This window comes from Nipponia nippon, unplaced genomic scaffold, assembly GCF_047370975.1.
Source record: "Nipponia nippon isolate SJK-2023a ecotype South Korea unplaced genomic scaffold, ASM4737097v1 scaffold_3, whole genome shotgun sequence".
NCBI lineage: Eukaryota > Metazoa > Chordata > Aves > Pelecaniformes > Threskiornithidae > Nipponia > Nipponia nippon.
This window is the reverse complement of record NW_028262347.1, coordinates 77,583,380-77,596,208: the sequence shown is the minus strand read 5'-3', so window position 1 is coordinate 77,596,208 and position 12,829 is coordinate 77,583,380. Positions and strand designations below refer to the sequence as shown.

Sequence of the window (12,829 nt, the reverse complement as noted above, 5' to 3'; positions counted from 1 at the left end):
AAGATTTTTTTTTCCCATCACTGCTCCTTATTCCCTTGTACTACATCACATCGGCGTTATATATCTTAAAGTATCCTTGTGCTCCAGTAAGAGCTGGTACTACTCTGTCTGCATAATGCCTATAATATTCAGTGTTAGATCCTCACCAGTCCTTTTGCTAACAATTTTATAATATTATCAACTAGACTGCTTCTCTGCCTAATCTTAAAACACTATTTTCCTTTAGAGTCCTTGCACTGATATCCCAATGTATGGCGCTGCATCCCTAGTTATGTAACTACCCTCCTCCTATGTACTAGAATCAGGCACAGGGGTTGTAGCAGGTTAAAGTCATTTCAGAAAGCTATTTCCCTCATGCATGAATGAAGCCAGTTATTCGAGAAGACTTCAGTGAATGTATCCCAGTGATCAAACATCACAAAACTTTTCCAGCTGCTCCAGTCTCCTGTGTTGACTTTTGTTAAGTTTTCGTACTTCTACCACTCTTTATAGGGGACTTCTGCTAGAGACCTCCTGAGATCCCACTTCTCCAACCATTTTCCTCAAGATGATATGAATATGTATGTTCCAGTTGAATAGGACACTGTGATTACACTGTGTGTGCAAATAGAAGAAGTCAGCCACTGGTATATATACACACTTATTCCCTCAAACCCAGACATAAAGCCAGTGTTCTGATATTTTTTTCTCTTAGAAGAAAAGTACTGCCTTTGAAGGCAGTTACTCTTATTTTCAAATAAAAACATTACTACTACTGTTTTTATTTGAAATTAATTACATATATCTTTTACTTCTTACATTATTTATTTATTAATATCCCAAACTATGCCTTTGTAAATATGTACCTTATCTTCTTGTTGCTCCTTGGCTATTAGTATTTTATTACCTGACATCCATTATTAGCATGTAGAGTACAGGCTTAACTAGAAATCATTACAAGCTTTTCATGCCAGCCTAACTCTCCTCCTTGGGGAATTTTACTACTGACATCCGTAGGAGTGGGTTTAGGTCACTGCTAACTCACGTACTTTTTACAGGATGAAATTTATTATTTACTATTTTGCAGCCAGCATGAATGTAAATTTTTTTTGTCCAAGACAGGTCAGCTTCCATAAAGGAAAACTACTGGCTTCATGGAGTGAGAATGACAGGGGAAAAAAAGGATGCTATTCTCGCTGGAATGACATGAACATAATTTTTAAACTGACCTGAAATGAAAATCTAATGGCCAGACTCCTTTTGAGTTCCCTAAATTTACAGACTTCTGTCTGTAAGATCATGCTTTACTTCCAAGTCTTTGATATACTAAGATTCACGATCTCAGTACTTAGTTTCTAAAATCTGTATGCATGGTTGAAAACCGCATTTAACAATTGGAAGCATAACTTTCACCGGCTCCGCAGGCGGTGTGAAAGCAAGGGCACCAGTAACAGAAAAATTCCTAGAGCAACTGTTGGCAGAGCCGGGTTTTCGTTGTGTCAGAAAAGGAGATGCAGCGACGGTGGCAGTGGAGCAGAGGTGTGGTCAGATACCAAGGTCATGGCTCAGAATGAGGATGAAGTTTGGTAGCTTTAGCTGTGTGGTTAGGAAGGAGATGCAGTTGCCTGGCGTGGGCAAAATGCTCTCAGGGCAGGGACAAATAACGCTGAAAAGAAAGGCTTCAGTTCGGAGTAGGTAGGCTATGCTCCATTTAAAAGGAGGATGAAATTGGATTGAGAATACTGAAACTTCAGACTGATTTCATTTCAATGCTATCAAGATCACAACGGCATGCAATTTTAGAATTTCTGAATGCTTACTAGTTGTGCTGCCCGCACAAAGAATGCATAATAAAGGGAGGAGCAGCATGCAGTCATGCCAGAATACCCTTTCTGACCGCTATCTCTTAGATTTGCTTTGCAGTAATGTTGATACTTACATTCATTTAATGGCTTGAAACAGATTTATAAAATCAGGAATGACAGCAAGGCTTATATTAACAAGCAAAAATTGACAGATTATTTGCACGTTACAGTATTTTTTCTTTGAAGTAGGAAATGAACGTCCATATAGCAAAATTATCAGAGGATCTCAAATGATTAGCATTGGGTGAAGTAAAATGCATACATGTGAATATTTCTGTGGACCCATATGGAAAGCTTATGAAGACCAGCCATTCTGAAAGCCTTGGGGCTTTAAAAATTTAGTAGCTAAATTAAAAATTTAATCAGGATTACACAGATCTCTAACTGTGAACAGATAGGGAAGTAACAGTTTGAAGTACACTGGCTGTTTACTTTTTAAGGTAGAGTAGATAAATCTTAAAATGAGCTTAAATCAGTCATTTGAAGCTTGACAGACTATTCTTCTCTCGAAATTAGTAGAAACAGAGCTAGGAGCATCTATAGGACTTACCTGTTCAATAATACTTTTGAAAAATACTATGAAAATTTGCACATGCAACTCCATTTCAGAAACCTCTGCTATCTTTACAGACAACTTAAGAGCCTTTCAGGTACAATACTTTTTTCTGAAGTATTTCTGTAGAAATAGGGCTCTTTAATCATCAGGATTTAAGCAAAGTTATTTTCAGGAAAAATATATTTTTTAAAAAATTACGCTTTGTGTATTGGATCTCTGATTCTCAGAGAAGCAAAGACAGCAAGTAAAATTACACAGATTACAATAAATTGATAAAGTTTTTTCACTGTGTACTAGGTCTGGCTGGGATGGGGTTAATTTTCTTCAGACCAGCCCCTATGGTGTTGTCTTTTAGATTGGTGACCAAAAAACTGTTGGTAACACACCAGTATTTTAGCTATTGCTGAACAGCCCTTACACAGGGTCAAGGCCGCTCCTGTTTCTCCTTGTGCACCCCAGCGCGGAGGGGTGGTGGGCAAGAGCCCGGCAGGGGACACAGCTGGCCCAGCTGACCCGAACTGGCCAAAGTGATATTCCCTACCATATGACGGCATGCTCAGCAATGAAACTGGGGTGGGAGTTTATCCAAAAAGTGCTCGGGGACTGGCTAGGTATCAGTCTGCTGGTAGTGAGTAATTGCTTTAGCATCACTTGCGGGTTGGGTTTTTTTTGTTGTTGGTGGTTTTTTTTTCCTTAGTCATTTATTAAACAGTCTTTATCTCGACCCACGAATTTTCTCGCCCATCCCACTGGGAGGGGGAGTGAGCAAGCAGCTGTGTGGTGCTCAGCTGCCTACCAGGGTTAACCCACCACACACTGACTACGAAATTCAGACTGTAATTCAGTCATCGTGTTATGCTCTTATTTGTGCATTTATTTTAATCACTGACACACATTTTACTATTTAAGGATTTGCTTAGGACTACATTTTATTACAGACATCACTCCTCCTCTGACCTGATGTTATCTTCATTCTCCCTTCATTCTGTAGTCATCCTTCCCCCAGGTTTCATCCCCAAAGAAGTCTGGGGTTTGTTTTCCTTTTAAAATGGGCAAAGGACACCTTCACATGTGCTGTTAAGTAAACCACTTTGCAGTGACGAGCAAGCTAAACTTCTTAGGGTCCTGTAGCCCTCTAGTGTATTTTCACAATGCAATGTCTCTCAGAGCACTGAATAATTTCAGAAGCATGGAAGTATTCGATTGTTTATGAAACATAAAGAACTAGATTTAATTCTTATAACATGCACTAGATGTACATACAAGTCAGGTGTAACCTTGCAGGGCTGCTGTTCACTTGTCGTAGCTTAACACGGGTGTAATTCACCTAAGCTAAGTTGTAGTAATAACATAGGAAAAATGACATTTTTGCTATCCTGTTATTTGCAAAGCTAGTTCTAGCAATAAATATCTTCCATTAAAATGTCCCAAACTTGAAACTACCATCTATACTGGAGGCTTCAAAAATTACTAACATGTAAGCAGTTCTAATAATGTAACTTTTAAAAGGAAAAATAATATATCTTTAGCCATAAAAGGCATTATACCTGCATTTTGAAAAAAATGGTGATTTTGTTGATAATGCATGATAAACAAAATTTGTCTTGCACTCTGAGGCTTTGCAGGTATCAAAGAAGAAAATTGTTTCCTAGGAGCAGCTGATATAATTCAAGTGCAGATATTCCAACTAAGAAGGAATAAGTCATGATGGCTAAAAAGTGAAAACTGTTAAACTGATCAGTTCAGATCAGTTATATTTTCTCTATGTCTGCAACTGAAGTAGTACATAGATGAAGCTGTCTAATTCTCATAAGAAATCTGTAGGTTTAGTGGAAGCTATCCCTCAGCTGGATAGGGAGAACACTGGACAAGGTGGGGAGAAAAACCCCAAACACAAATGCTCGGGACATGAGCAACCCCTAAGGGAGAAGAATAGAAAGATATTTTTCTTACTAGGGAGTTTATTGCACAGCTTTTTCAATATAGCACATATGTATCTTCCTTTGAAGCATCTGAAGCTGGCCATTTATCACAGAAGGATTAGATGGGTGCTTCTCTGCTGGATACTGTAAATAAAAATACCGTGGATAAACATCACTATTGGAAGTGCAGTGCTACACTATGAAGGCTACCCCTTCACTTGCATTTATTAGGCCCAATAATAGGACTTACTTTCTGTTTGTTGACATCAGGCATAGACTCACCTGTTTTCCTAGTAATGACTAGTGGAACTACATGCATTGTAATGCATGTAATGCACCCTTGCAAGCTGATATCAAACATTTACAAAACACTTGGGGACCTTTATAGGTGCCTAACCATGTGCATCTAATGCCATTTGACTTGCCCTAGATCATCCATGTGTGCACCAAACCTACAAGAGACCTGTATCTCCTCCACTGAAAGCTGGAGAACAGACAGGACAGCCTAGGGAAATCTTAGCTGGCACTGGAGACCTGTATTTAAGTAACTGAATCAGGCTCCTGTTCTTGTTAGAAATCAAATAGTTAAAAGTTCTATTTAGTTTGTGAATTTCTGTCATGCCACATGTCTCTTCCATTATTTTCTAGATTTAAGTTTTCCAAAAACAAATGATATGTAGTTAAAACTAAAATGACCGTGGGGTAGACTGCAACCTCAGCAAGTTTCCTGTTGATACAGAAGTGGGAGGAGTGGCTGATATGCCATAGAGGGGTGCTGCTATCCAGAGGGACCTGGACAGGCTGGAGAAATGGGCTTACAGGAACCTCATGAAGTTCAACAAGGGGAAGTGCTACGTCCTGCATCTTCCTGAGGAGGAACGACCTCAGGCACCAGTATATGCTGGGGGCCAGCTGGCTGGAAAGCTCTTTGTCTTTGTGGCTCCATTAGTAGGAATGCTGCCAGCAGGTCAAGGGAAGTGATCCTTCCCCTCTATTCAGCACTGGTGAGGCCACACCTGGAGTGCTGTGTCCATTTCTGGACTTCCCAGTACAAGAGAGAGATGGAGATACTGGAGAGAGTTCAGCAAAGGGCCACTGAATGATTAATGTGACTGGAGCATCTCTCACATGAGGAAAGGCTGAGAGAGCTGGGGCTGTTCAGTCTCAGGAGGAGAAGGCTCAGGGGGATCTTATCAATGTATATGAATACCTGAAGGGGAGAATGTAAAGAAGACTGAGCCAGACTCTTTTGGGTGGTGCCTAGTGACAGGACCAGAGACAATGAGCACAAACTGCAACAGAGAAGGTTCCCTCTGAAGGCCGAGAAACACTTTTTCATTGTGAGGGTGACCAAGCACTGCCACAGATTGCCCCGGGGAGGTTGTAGAGTCTCCATCCTTGGAGGCATTCAAATGCCGCCTGGTTCTGGGCAATGGGCTCTAGGTGGCCCTGCTTGAGCAGAGGTGTTGGACCAGATGACCTCCAGAGGTCCCTTCCAACCGCAACCATTGAGTGTTTTTTCAAGACTTAGTCAGTCCTGGAACACTTTCATTATTGCTATGTTAATTAAGAGGGGGTGCAGGGAAGTAAGTACTTGTTCAAACAAATATGTGGTCATGCAGTTGCATGCTGTGTGGATTTTGCAACAGAATTTGAACATGCAGATTTGTTGCAAGAGTTACAGAGGGTTTTGAAAACCTAAGTCTAAAGAAAGACAATTTCTTTACTAATTATAGCATCCTCAGATTTGGAACACGCATTTTTCCCAGGCAGGGCAAGAGCAGATATGTAATTAGTTTTCTCAATATCTATGTTCCTTTAGAAATCACATTCTTCTAGCACTTTCAGTTCCTGAGTGAATTAATCTACAAAAGGATTTTCTGTTCTGTTAAAATAATGATGATAGGTACGTGTGTGCGCACATGCCAGTGTGTGTGTATATATATATAAAAATGTAAAATGTTTAGAGTGGTTTTCCTTCACTCAGAGGGCAGTATAAGTTACCTTGTTTTCTCTTCAGTTTAGTATTCTGTTTTTTGCTCTAGGCTCCCTCTATACACACAAATAAAGAAGTCATCTCCACTGTCACAATCCTTAAAATGTGACTAGACCTACAGAAAGAGAGTGAGAGATTCTTGAAATTACTATATTTTATAAAATTGAGAAACAAAAATGTTAGGAATAGGCTTTTTTAAGCAACATAGAAAGAAATGAGGATTAGATGGATAAGGTGCACAGATGCAATTACAGATCAACAGGGACTATGTGCAGAGAGATACCATACAGTTAAGCTAAATCCATGCAAGTCATTATCTGTAATCTCTTGTACTGGTAAACTGATACAAAAATCATACAGCAAGTTACAAGGGTTAATTCTGTCAGTCTAAAGTGAATATTCTTTATTAATTGGTGTAACCTTACGAAGTGCAGCTACCCACAGCATCGCTGTGCCTCTTTTCTCTAATCAGAGTAAAAACATTTCACTGCTAAGAGTATTCAGACTCTTGACTTCTACATTTCACTTTCCTTAGAGTGTGAGGCCTTTGGGAGATCTATACAGTACCTGTAATTTTAAATGATGCTGTAAGGCCTACCATAACACAAACTGTAAATCAGTTAAAATGCTGGCAGTATGTGCAACCAAATATTGGCGCGCTCAAGACTTTTTAGATCAACAGGAAGTTGCGTGTGGTTGCTTGTGACCGTACTGGAAGGGATCTGTACCCTGCCCCTCTGCACGGTAGATTAGCGCAGGGAAACCAAGATGATTACACAGCTTCCAGTTCAGGGCTGTTTGCAACCAGTAGGGTTAGAGCATGGTCAGAGAGCTTGCGTCTGCCCACAGTCTTGCCACGTAGGTGTAACCACAGTGTGCCTGTCGCCGCACAACTATCGGCCTCAAGTCAGCATTCCAAGGATATATAGAGAGCGTTTCTTTTTCTTTTTTTTCCCCAGGAAAATTGATGGTGAAATCAGTGTGACATAGTCCCATATTCCTGTAAAAAATGTTCTCAGAGATTTAATAAACACTTTACGTGAGAATTTAATAAAGGAGAAGTGTAGGAACTCCCAGGAATAGCTGTATTAGTTCTATCTATTTGCAAATTCAGAGTTGTTCAGATCTCTTACACTTTTGTAATTGCTATTTCTGGCAGAATAATTCTTATCAAAGAATGACCTTTACAGTTGAGAAGATATTTTCTGCCAAGAACACTGACTGTAAATCAAGTGCCATCAAACTTTTATTGCAGTTTTTACATAGACTTTTTGTTTTTATGAAGTCAGGAGAATCAAACATGAACATTGTTGGGTGTTTATGGATATCCATATATTTAGAACAGCAGTATGAAATGTTTCCCTAAATATTTTTGTGCTTCTTGGCATGGAGGGCATTTCTTCTCTTCCCTTAAAAGAAATAATAATAATCAGAAACATAATAACAGTAAAAGTCAAAATACAACAAGAGGCTAAATATTGTAACCTTTTAGTACTAAATGTTATGATGTTGAAAGTTCTGAAATATTAATGTTTTTCAGAAATCAAACAACAATTGTTTAAGCTTAACCAATGAAAAATTATAGTTCATAACATACAGATAACACAAGTGACTCACAAAGCCAATATTGTTCTTTGTTTTACAGTGTTGTCCGCACACTTTCGGGTCTGCGAGCCATATACGGACTACAAAGGTCGCTACCACTTTGGTTTTCACTGCCCCCGTCTTTCTGACAATAAATCTTACATCTTTTGCTGTCACCATAACAACACAGTATTTAAATACTGCTGCAATGAGACAGAATTTCAGACTGTTATGCAGATGAACTTAACAGGGAACGCAGATGGATATATGCATAAGTAAGTAAATGAGTTTTAAAGTACTCTTCACCAAACTGTTCCTGGCCTAATAACATAGTCTGAGGTGTACTTAATGATGGAAGCAATTAGAATAATTGCACATACAGAAAAACATTACTAAAAGGTTTTTGCTGTTACAGAACTCCTAAAAGAAAGGATATTTTATCTCTGCTTTCTTTGCTTTGACATGGGCTATAAACATTGCTAGGAGAGTGTGTACGTAAAAGTTGCATATAACTATAACAAATACAAAGTTACATGTAAAAGTTACAAAAGTCTCTGCTCCTACCCCAATCTAATCCAAACTATGTTTAAATGTGTATCAGTAAAAATAATCGCCAGAGCTGTCTGCAGGGGAGAGAGGGAGTGAGTTGACATTTTCCATATCAACCCAAATGCACTATTTTGGATCTCTGATGTTTTGAATATAAATCTCTCTTAATCACTGACCTTGGGGAACAGAACATATTTGCTTCTATACCAACATTGTGTGGTCTCCTTGCCTGTTACCTGGGATGCTTCCATGTACTGCTGGGGCCTGTCCTCTAGGATAAATGTCAGTAACTTTTTTTTTCTAAAGAACCAACAAGTAAGCAAGTAGATCTTAGTTACTGATTACCTACTTAGGATGACAAAATCTTCACTTGTGGTCTGTCTCCTATTTAGTATTTGACATTCTGGCCATGCTAATCTGCTGCGATTTCTCTTGGTGCAGAGGGCAACTTTCAGCTGATGTAAACCCCCAAGGTTGAATTCTGATCTATCTGCTTTCCCCTGCCATTTTATTCTGGTACCCAGCCCCTCCAGGGCAAGGAAGGGGCAGGTTAAAGACAACTGGAATTCCAGTCTATTGATTTTTGTTTACAACAGGGATTTTAGTGTTTTTTTCTGCTGTTCAAAAGTCGGTCGGTGTGTCGTCATTCATTCCTACGGAAGCAGGTGCAAGGCTGCTAGGAGACTGTGGTGCTGGAATACTGGTGTCGGCTCTTTTAACTCACTGTGTGCAGCTGTGTCCAGCAGCAGGCAGCTCATGGAGTCAGCAAACTGTCGTCTTCCTTAACAACCATCCCTCATACAGCTCTGCCTAGAGAAGTTTGAATCTTGCATAGATGTAGAAGTTGCATCCTCTAACTTTACAGGTGTTAAAGTAACAATCACCTATTATAAAGATGTCTGTGTACTGTGTAGAGTAAAAGACAGACAAAAATAGACTCTACCCATCTAAGATACCTTTAAATCAATGTGGATCTGTACTATTTTGTTTTGTATGTGCAGCTATGTCCTTGAGGTGAAATTTCCTTGCCTTGGCCTTGTAGTGCATCTGGGAACATCATGAGAACATATCACACAGAACGCTGGGGAGACACTTCAAGTCTAACAGGCACATTAAAGGCCATCCATTTTCTCCACAGTTTGTGCAGTCCAGACAATCCAGAAACTGGTAGCACCCTCACCTGGGGCTACCCAACTCTGCCAACATATATGCCTCCAGGCAGCCTGGTGGAGTTTATACCCCAGGATGCCCCAGTGCCCCCGTGCAGTGCATACTCTACATATGCTCTGTGGTAAAAGTAGGATGTGTTCCCCCTTTGTTTAATGGGGTGACCGTGCTACCACGGCAGCAATCTGATGCCTGCCCGAAGAGAGGTCCTCACAGGACGCTCAGTACAGAAGGGCTGTGCGCATAGTCGCAGGCAGAGCCAGAAACTGCTTCACGCTCAGAGTGATAAAAAGAGAGTCTCAAGAATGTTCTAGTGTGGCTGTTGCCCCTGCACTTTCCCAGTTCTTTGTCTTGCACACACAGCAAATTTGCTTTATTTCTTCCCTTACTGTTCTGCACCAACACTGCTGAGCAACCAAGTCTGCCTAACAGGCAGCTTCGTCACAGAGTTTGGGATGTTACTGGCCAGTTGTAGTTCAGCCGAGTAGAAAGCCAATGCCTCAGGCTTTTTTCCAATATCTCAGCAGCTGCTCCACGTAGTCATGGCCAGAGCTTGCTAAGGTAAGGCCCTTCTGTTCTTCCTTTCACCAACAACCTGAAATGGACAGGGCAGTCAGCCACTTTCCAAAGCAGACATGCACAGAGGATCAGGTACAGTCTGATTGCAAAATATGCCCTGGGATGTAGAACATTTCTCTGCCTCCTGCATTCTCTGTTTGCATGCCCACTCACATCTGTATATGTATACATACAGAGAAATAAATATAGGGCTGTTCATATTGTAGGGCTGTTGTGTGTGAGCAGTTCCTCAATGGGAAAAAGGTAATTTGGTATTCTATGAACTACAGTATTTATTTTAATGAAAATACTTAGAGCATAGTGTAAGTATTATATTAGTTTTTGTTTAGCAATCTTTTTTTTTTTTAAAAAAAAAAAAACCCTCAATTCATTCAGTTGTGATGGAAAAAGAGCTACTTCTGTAGTCACAGAATTTCCTGTGGACATTAGCTATGTGCTAATCTTTTGCAAAGTTATGTGAAATCGTGCTAAATACAATAAAAAGCTTTTGGAGGTGTAGCTTAGGAAAGTGCGAGAGTGGAACCGGTATTGCCTTTTTGTAACTCTCTGAATCATCACTTCTGATAAATCAGTCAGGGCCAGGAAAATGAAGAGACGCTAACTTTCTATGTAAAACTCCACCAGTGTACTGAGACAGAGGGAGAGAGATCTCCTCACCCTGGGCTCACTGAGGTTGGTAGAAAACTCCCTTATAATATTAGTATGCTGTGGAGGGGCAGAAAGAAGTGAAGCCTAGATGCCAACATTAAAAACATTGTAAAAAGCATCTTTCTTAATATACTCTGACTTTATTTAACATATACAATAATTTAACTTTATTTGGATTCTAATACATCCAGGGTTCACTTTACAGTAACAAAGTCAGCTCTTTGTTTAAATCTAATTTCACACACCACTGAAAAAAATTCTGATGAAACCTATTGTACTGTGGCTGGAGAGAATGATTTAGGGTATGGGAATAGCAATGAACTGAAAAAAAGGATTATAGTTTTCAGGGAAGAGTGATTCAATATTGTTATTTGGTTTATTTCAATATTATTATTTGGTTTATTTTTCCCCTTAGCCATTCTTATGATTATCAAAACAAATTTCTTGTTTTATAATACCATTGAGGGAAATAATTAATGAAGTGACTTGTAACTTCTTTGTCATGGCACAGCTGAAAAAACATGTTTGTCTTCTGCTGTCACACAATATAACTATAGCCAGGTTTATTTACATTTTTTTCCATTACTATAACAAAAGATTTCTATGATTTATAAGTGCAGAATACTGGGCTATTATATCTTTGTGATCATGGAGATTAATCAGTGTGTAATATTTTTGAATGGGAACAATTCATTTAGTGTTAAATATAGACATACCAATGATATCTAATGGACAAGAAATGTTCTGCCATTGAAAGTATTTTTCCATAAAACTTTGTCTAATATGTTGTTTAACTATTCTTAGAAATAGTATTCACTTGAATCTAGCATTCACTCTCTCAGATTTTCTGTTATGAATGTTTTGGTGGATTATCAGCAGTACTACTATGCTAGGGTTCCTTAATCTGCTACTGGAACTGTGTTATGGCAGTCTGTAATGCATCCATGTTTTTTCCTTATCTTTTATTCCAGTTTTTCAGGGTTGAATGGCTTTTGCACACCACACTATGACATTGCACTGAAAGCAATGTGAGGATAGAATAGCACTATCTTTATCCATGTACAGCTTGTCCCCTGCAGAGCTGGCATTTCCTTAAATATCTCCCAGAAAGTCATCTTTACAAGAAAGAAAAAAAAATTACTAATTTGACTACCAACTGTTGCAAAAAGATGTAATTTAAGTGGGAAGACCTCTCAGGTACTACAGTAAAAGATTCTACAGGAAAACACAGGATTGGACAAAGGCCTTGAGATAATAGTAAGAACAAAATAGGAAAAAAAAAAAAACATTTAAAATGTACATGCAAAATCTGCACAGATTTCCTCAGTGTTAGAAGTACCAAGGCATTTGCTAGGATGTAAGCTTGCAATTCCTTGGGGCAACTACTACTGCAAGGAAGAACCCCGTTTAAGGAGAACAGGAAAGAAACAGTTTCCATGGGCATCTGCCTGCATTTAAACTCTGCAGCTGTAGAATTCTGCTCACAGTTGTTTTGATTTCTTGTTTTTTAAGCCTGAATTCCTGAATAAATTATTTTCTGTTCATGTGCTGCACATAAAAACCAACACACTCTTCTAAAAAAAATATAGCCTGGTCCTAACCTGCTTGTCATCTGTCTCAAAAAGTTAATGAATTAGATGGAAGGAATCACATGGGTAAGAATAATAATAAAAGAACCTGTCTTTTCATTTGTGTGTAGGGATGTTAGAGAAATCTAAGCAGGATTCTGTAGATGGAATAGGAGGAGATGGGTGGTAAAAGTATGTATTGTTCCGAGAGCCCAATTCAAGGCTCCCTGAAGTCAGAACAAATCTTACCGTTTACACATGTGGGCTCTGTATCAAGGCTATACTATATATACATCATATTTCTGTAAAAGATGAAGTATCTTAAAATAATGAGCTATTAAGCTTTTCGGCTAGGTCCATAAATTACCCTGTTTCACAGACAAGCTAAAAGGCAATTGTCTTGTAACTTTTACTCT

The 12,829-nt window shown here is 39.1% G+C and overlaps 1 protein-coding gene and 1 long non-coding RNA gene across 4 annotated transcripts in view; one reads left to right on the top strand and one right to left on the bottom strand.

Moving 5' to 3' along the window:
• The window catches only part of LOC148054714 (uncharacterized), a 47,893-nt gene that overhangs the window by 857 nt on the left and 34,207 nt on the right, over positions 1-12,829 (bottom strand). The window lies entirely within an intron of this gene.
• SHISAL1 (shisa like 1) overlaps positions 1-12,829 on the top strand; it is an 84,410-nt gene that overhangs the window by 38,742 nt on the left and 32,839 nt on the right. For all 3 annotated transcript variants that reach the window (XM_087767014.1, XM_087767013.1, XM_087767012.1), the window contains exon 3: positions 7,964-8,177. In XM_087767014.1, the coding sequence (XP_087623140.1) occupies positions 7,964-8,177 (214 nt within the window). The remainder of the gene's footprint in view (positions 1-7,963; positions 8,178-12,829) is intronic.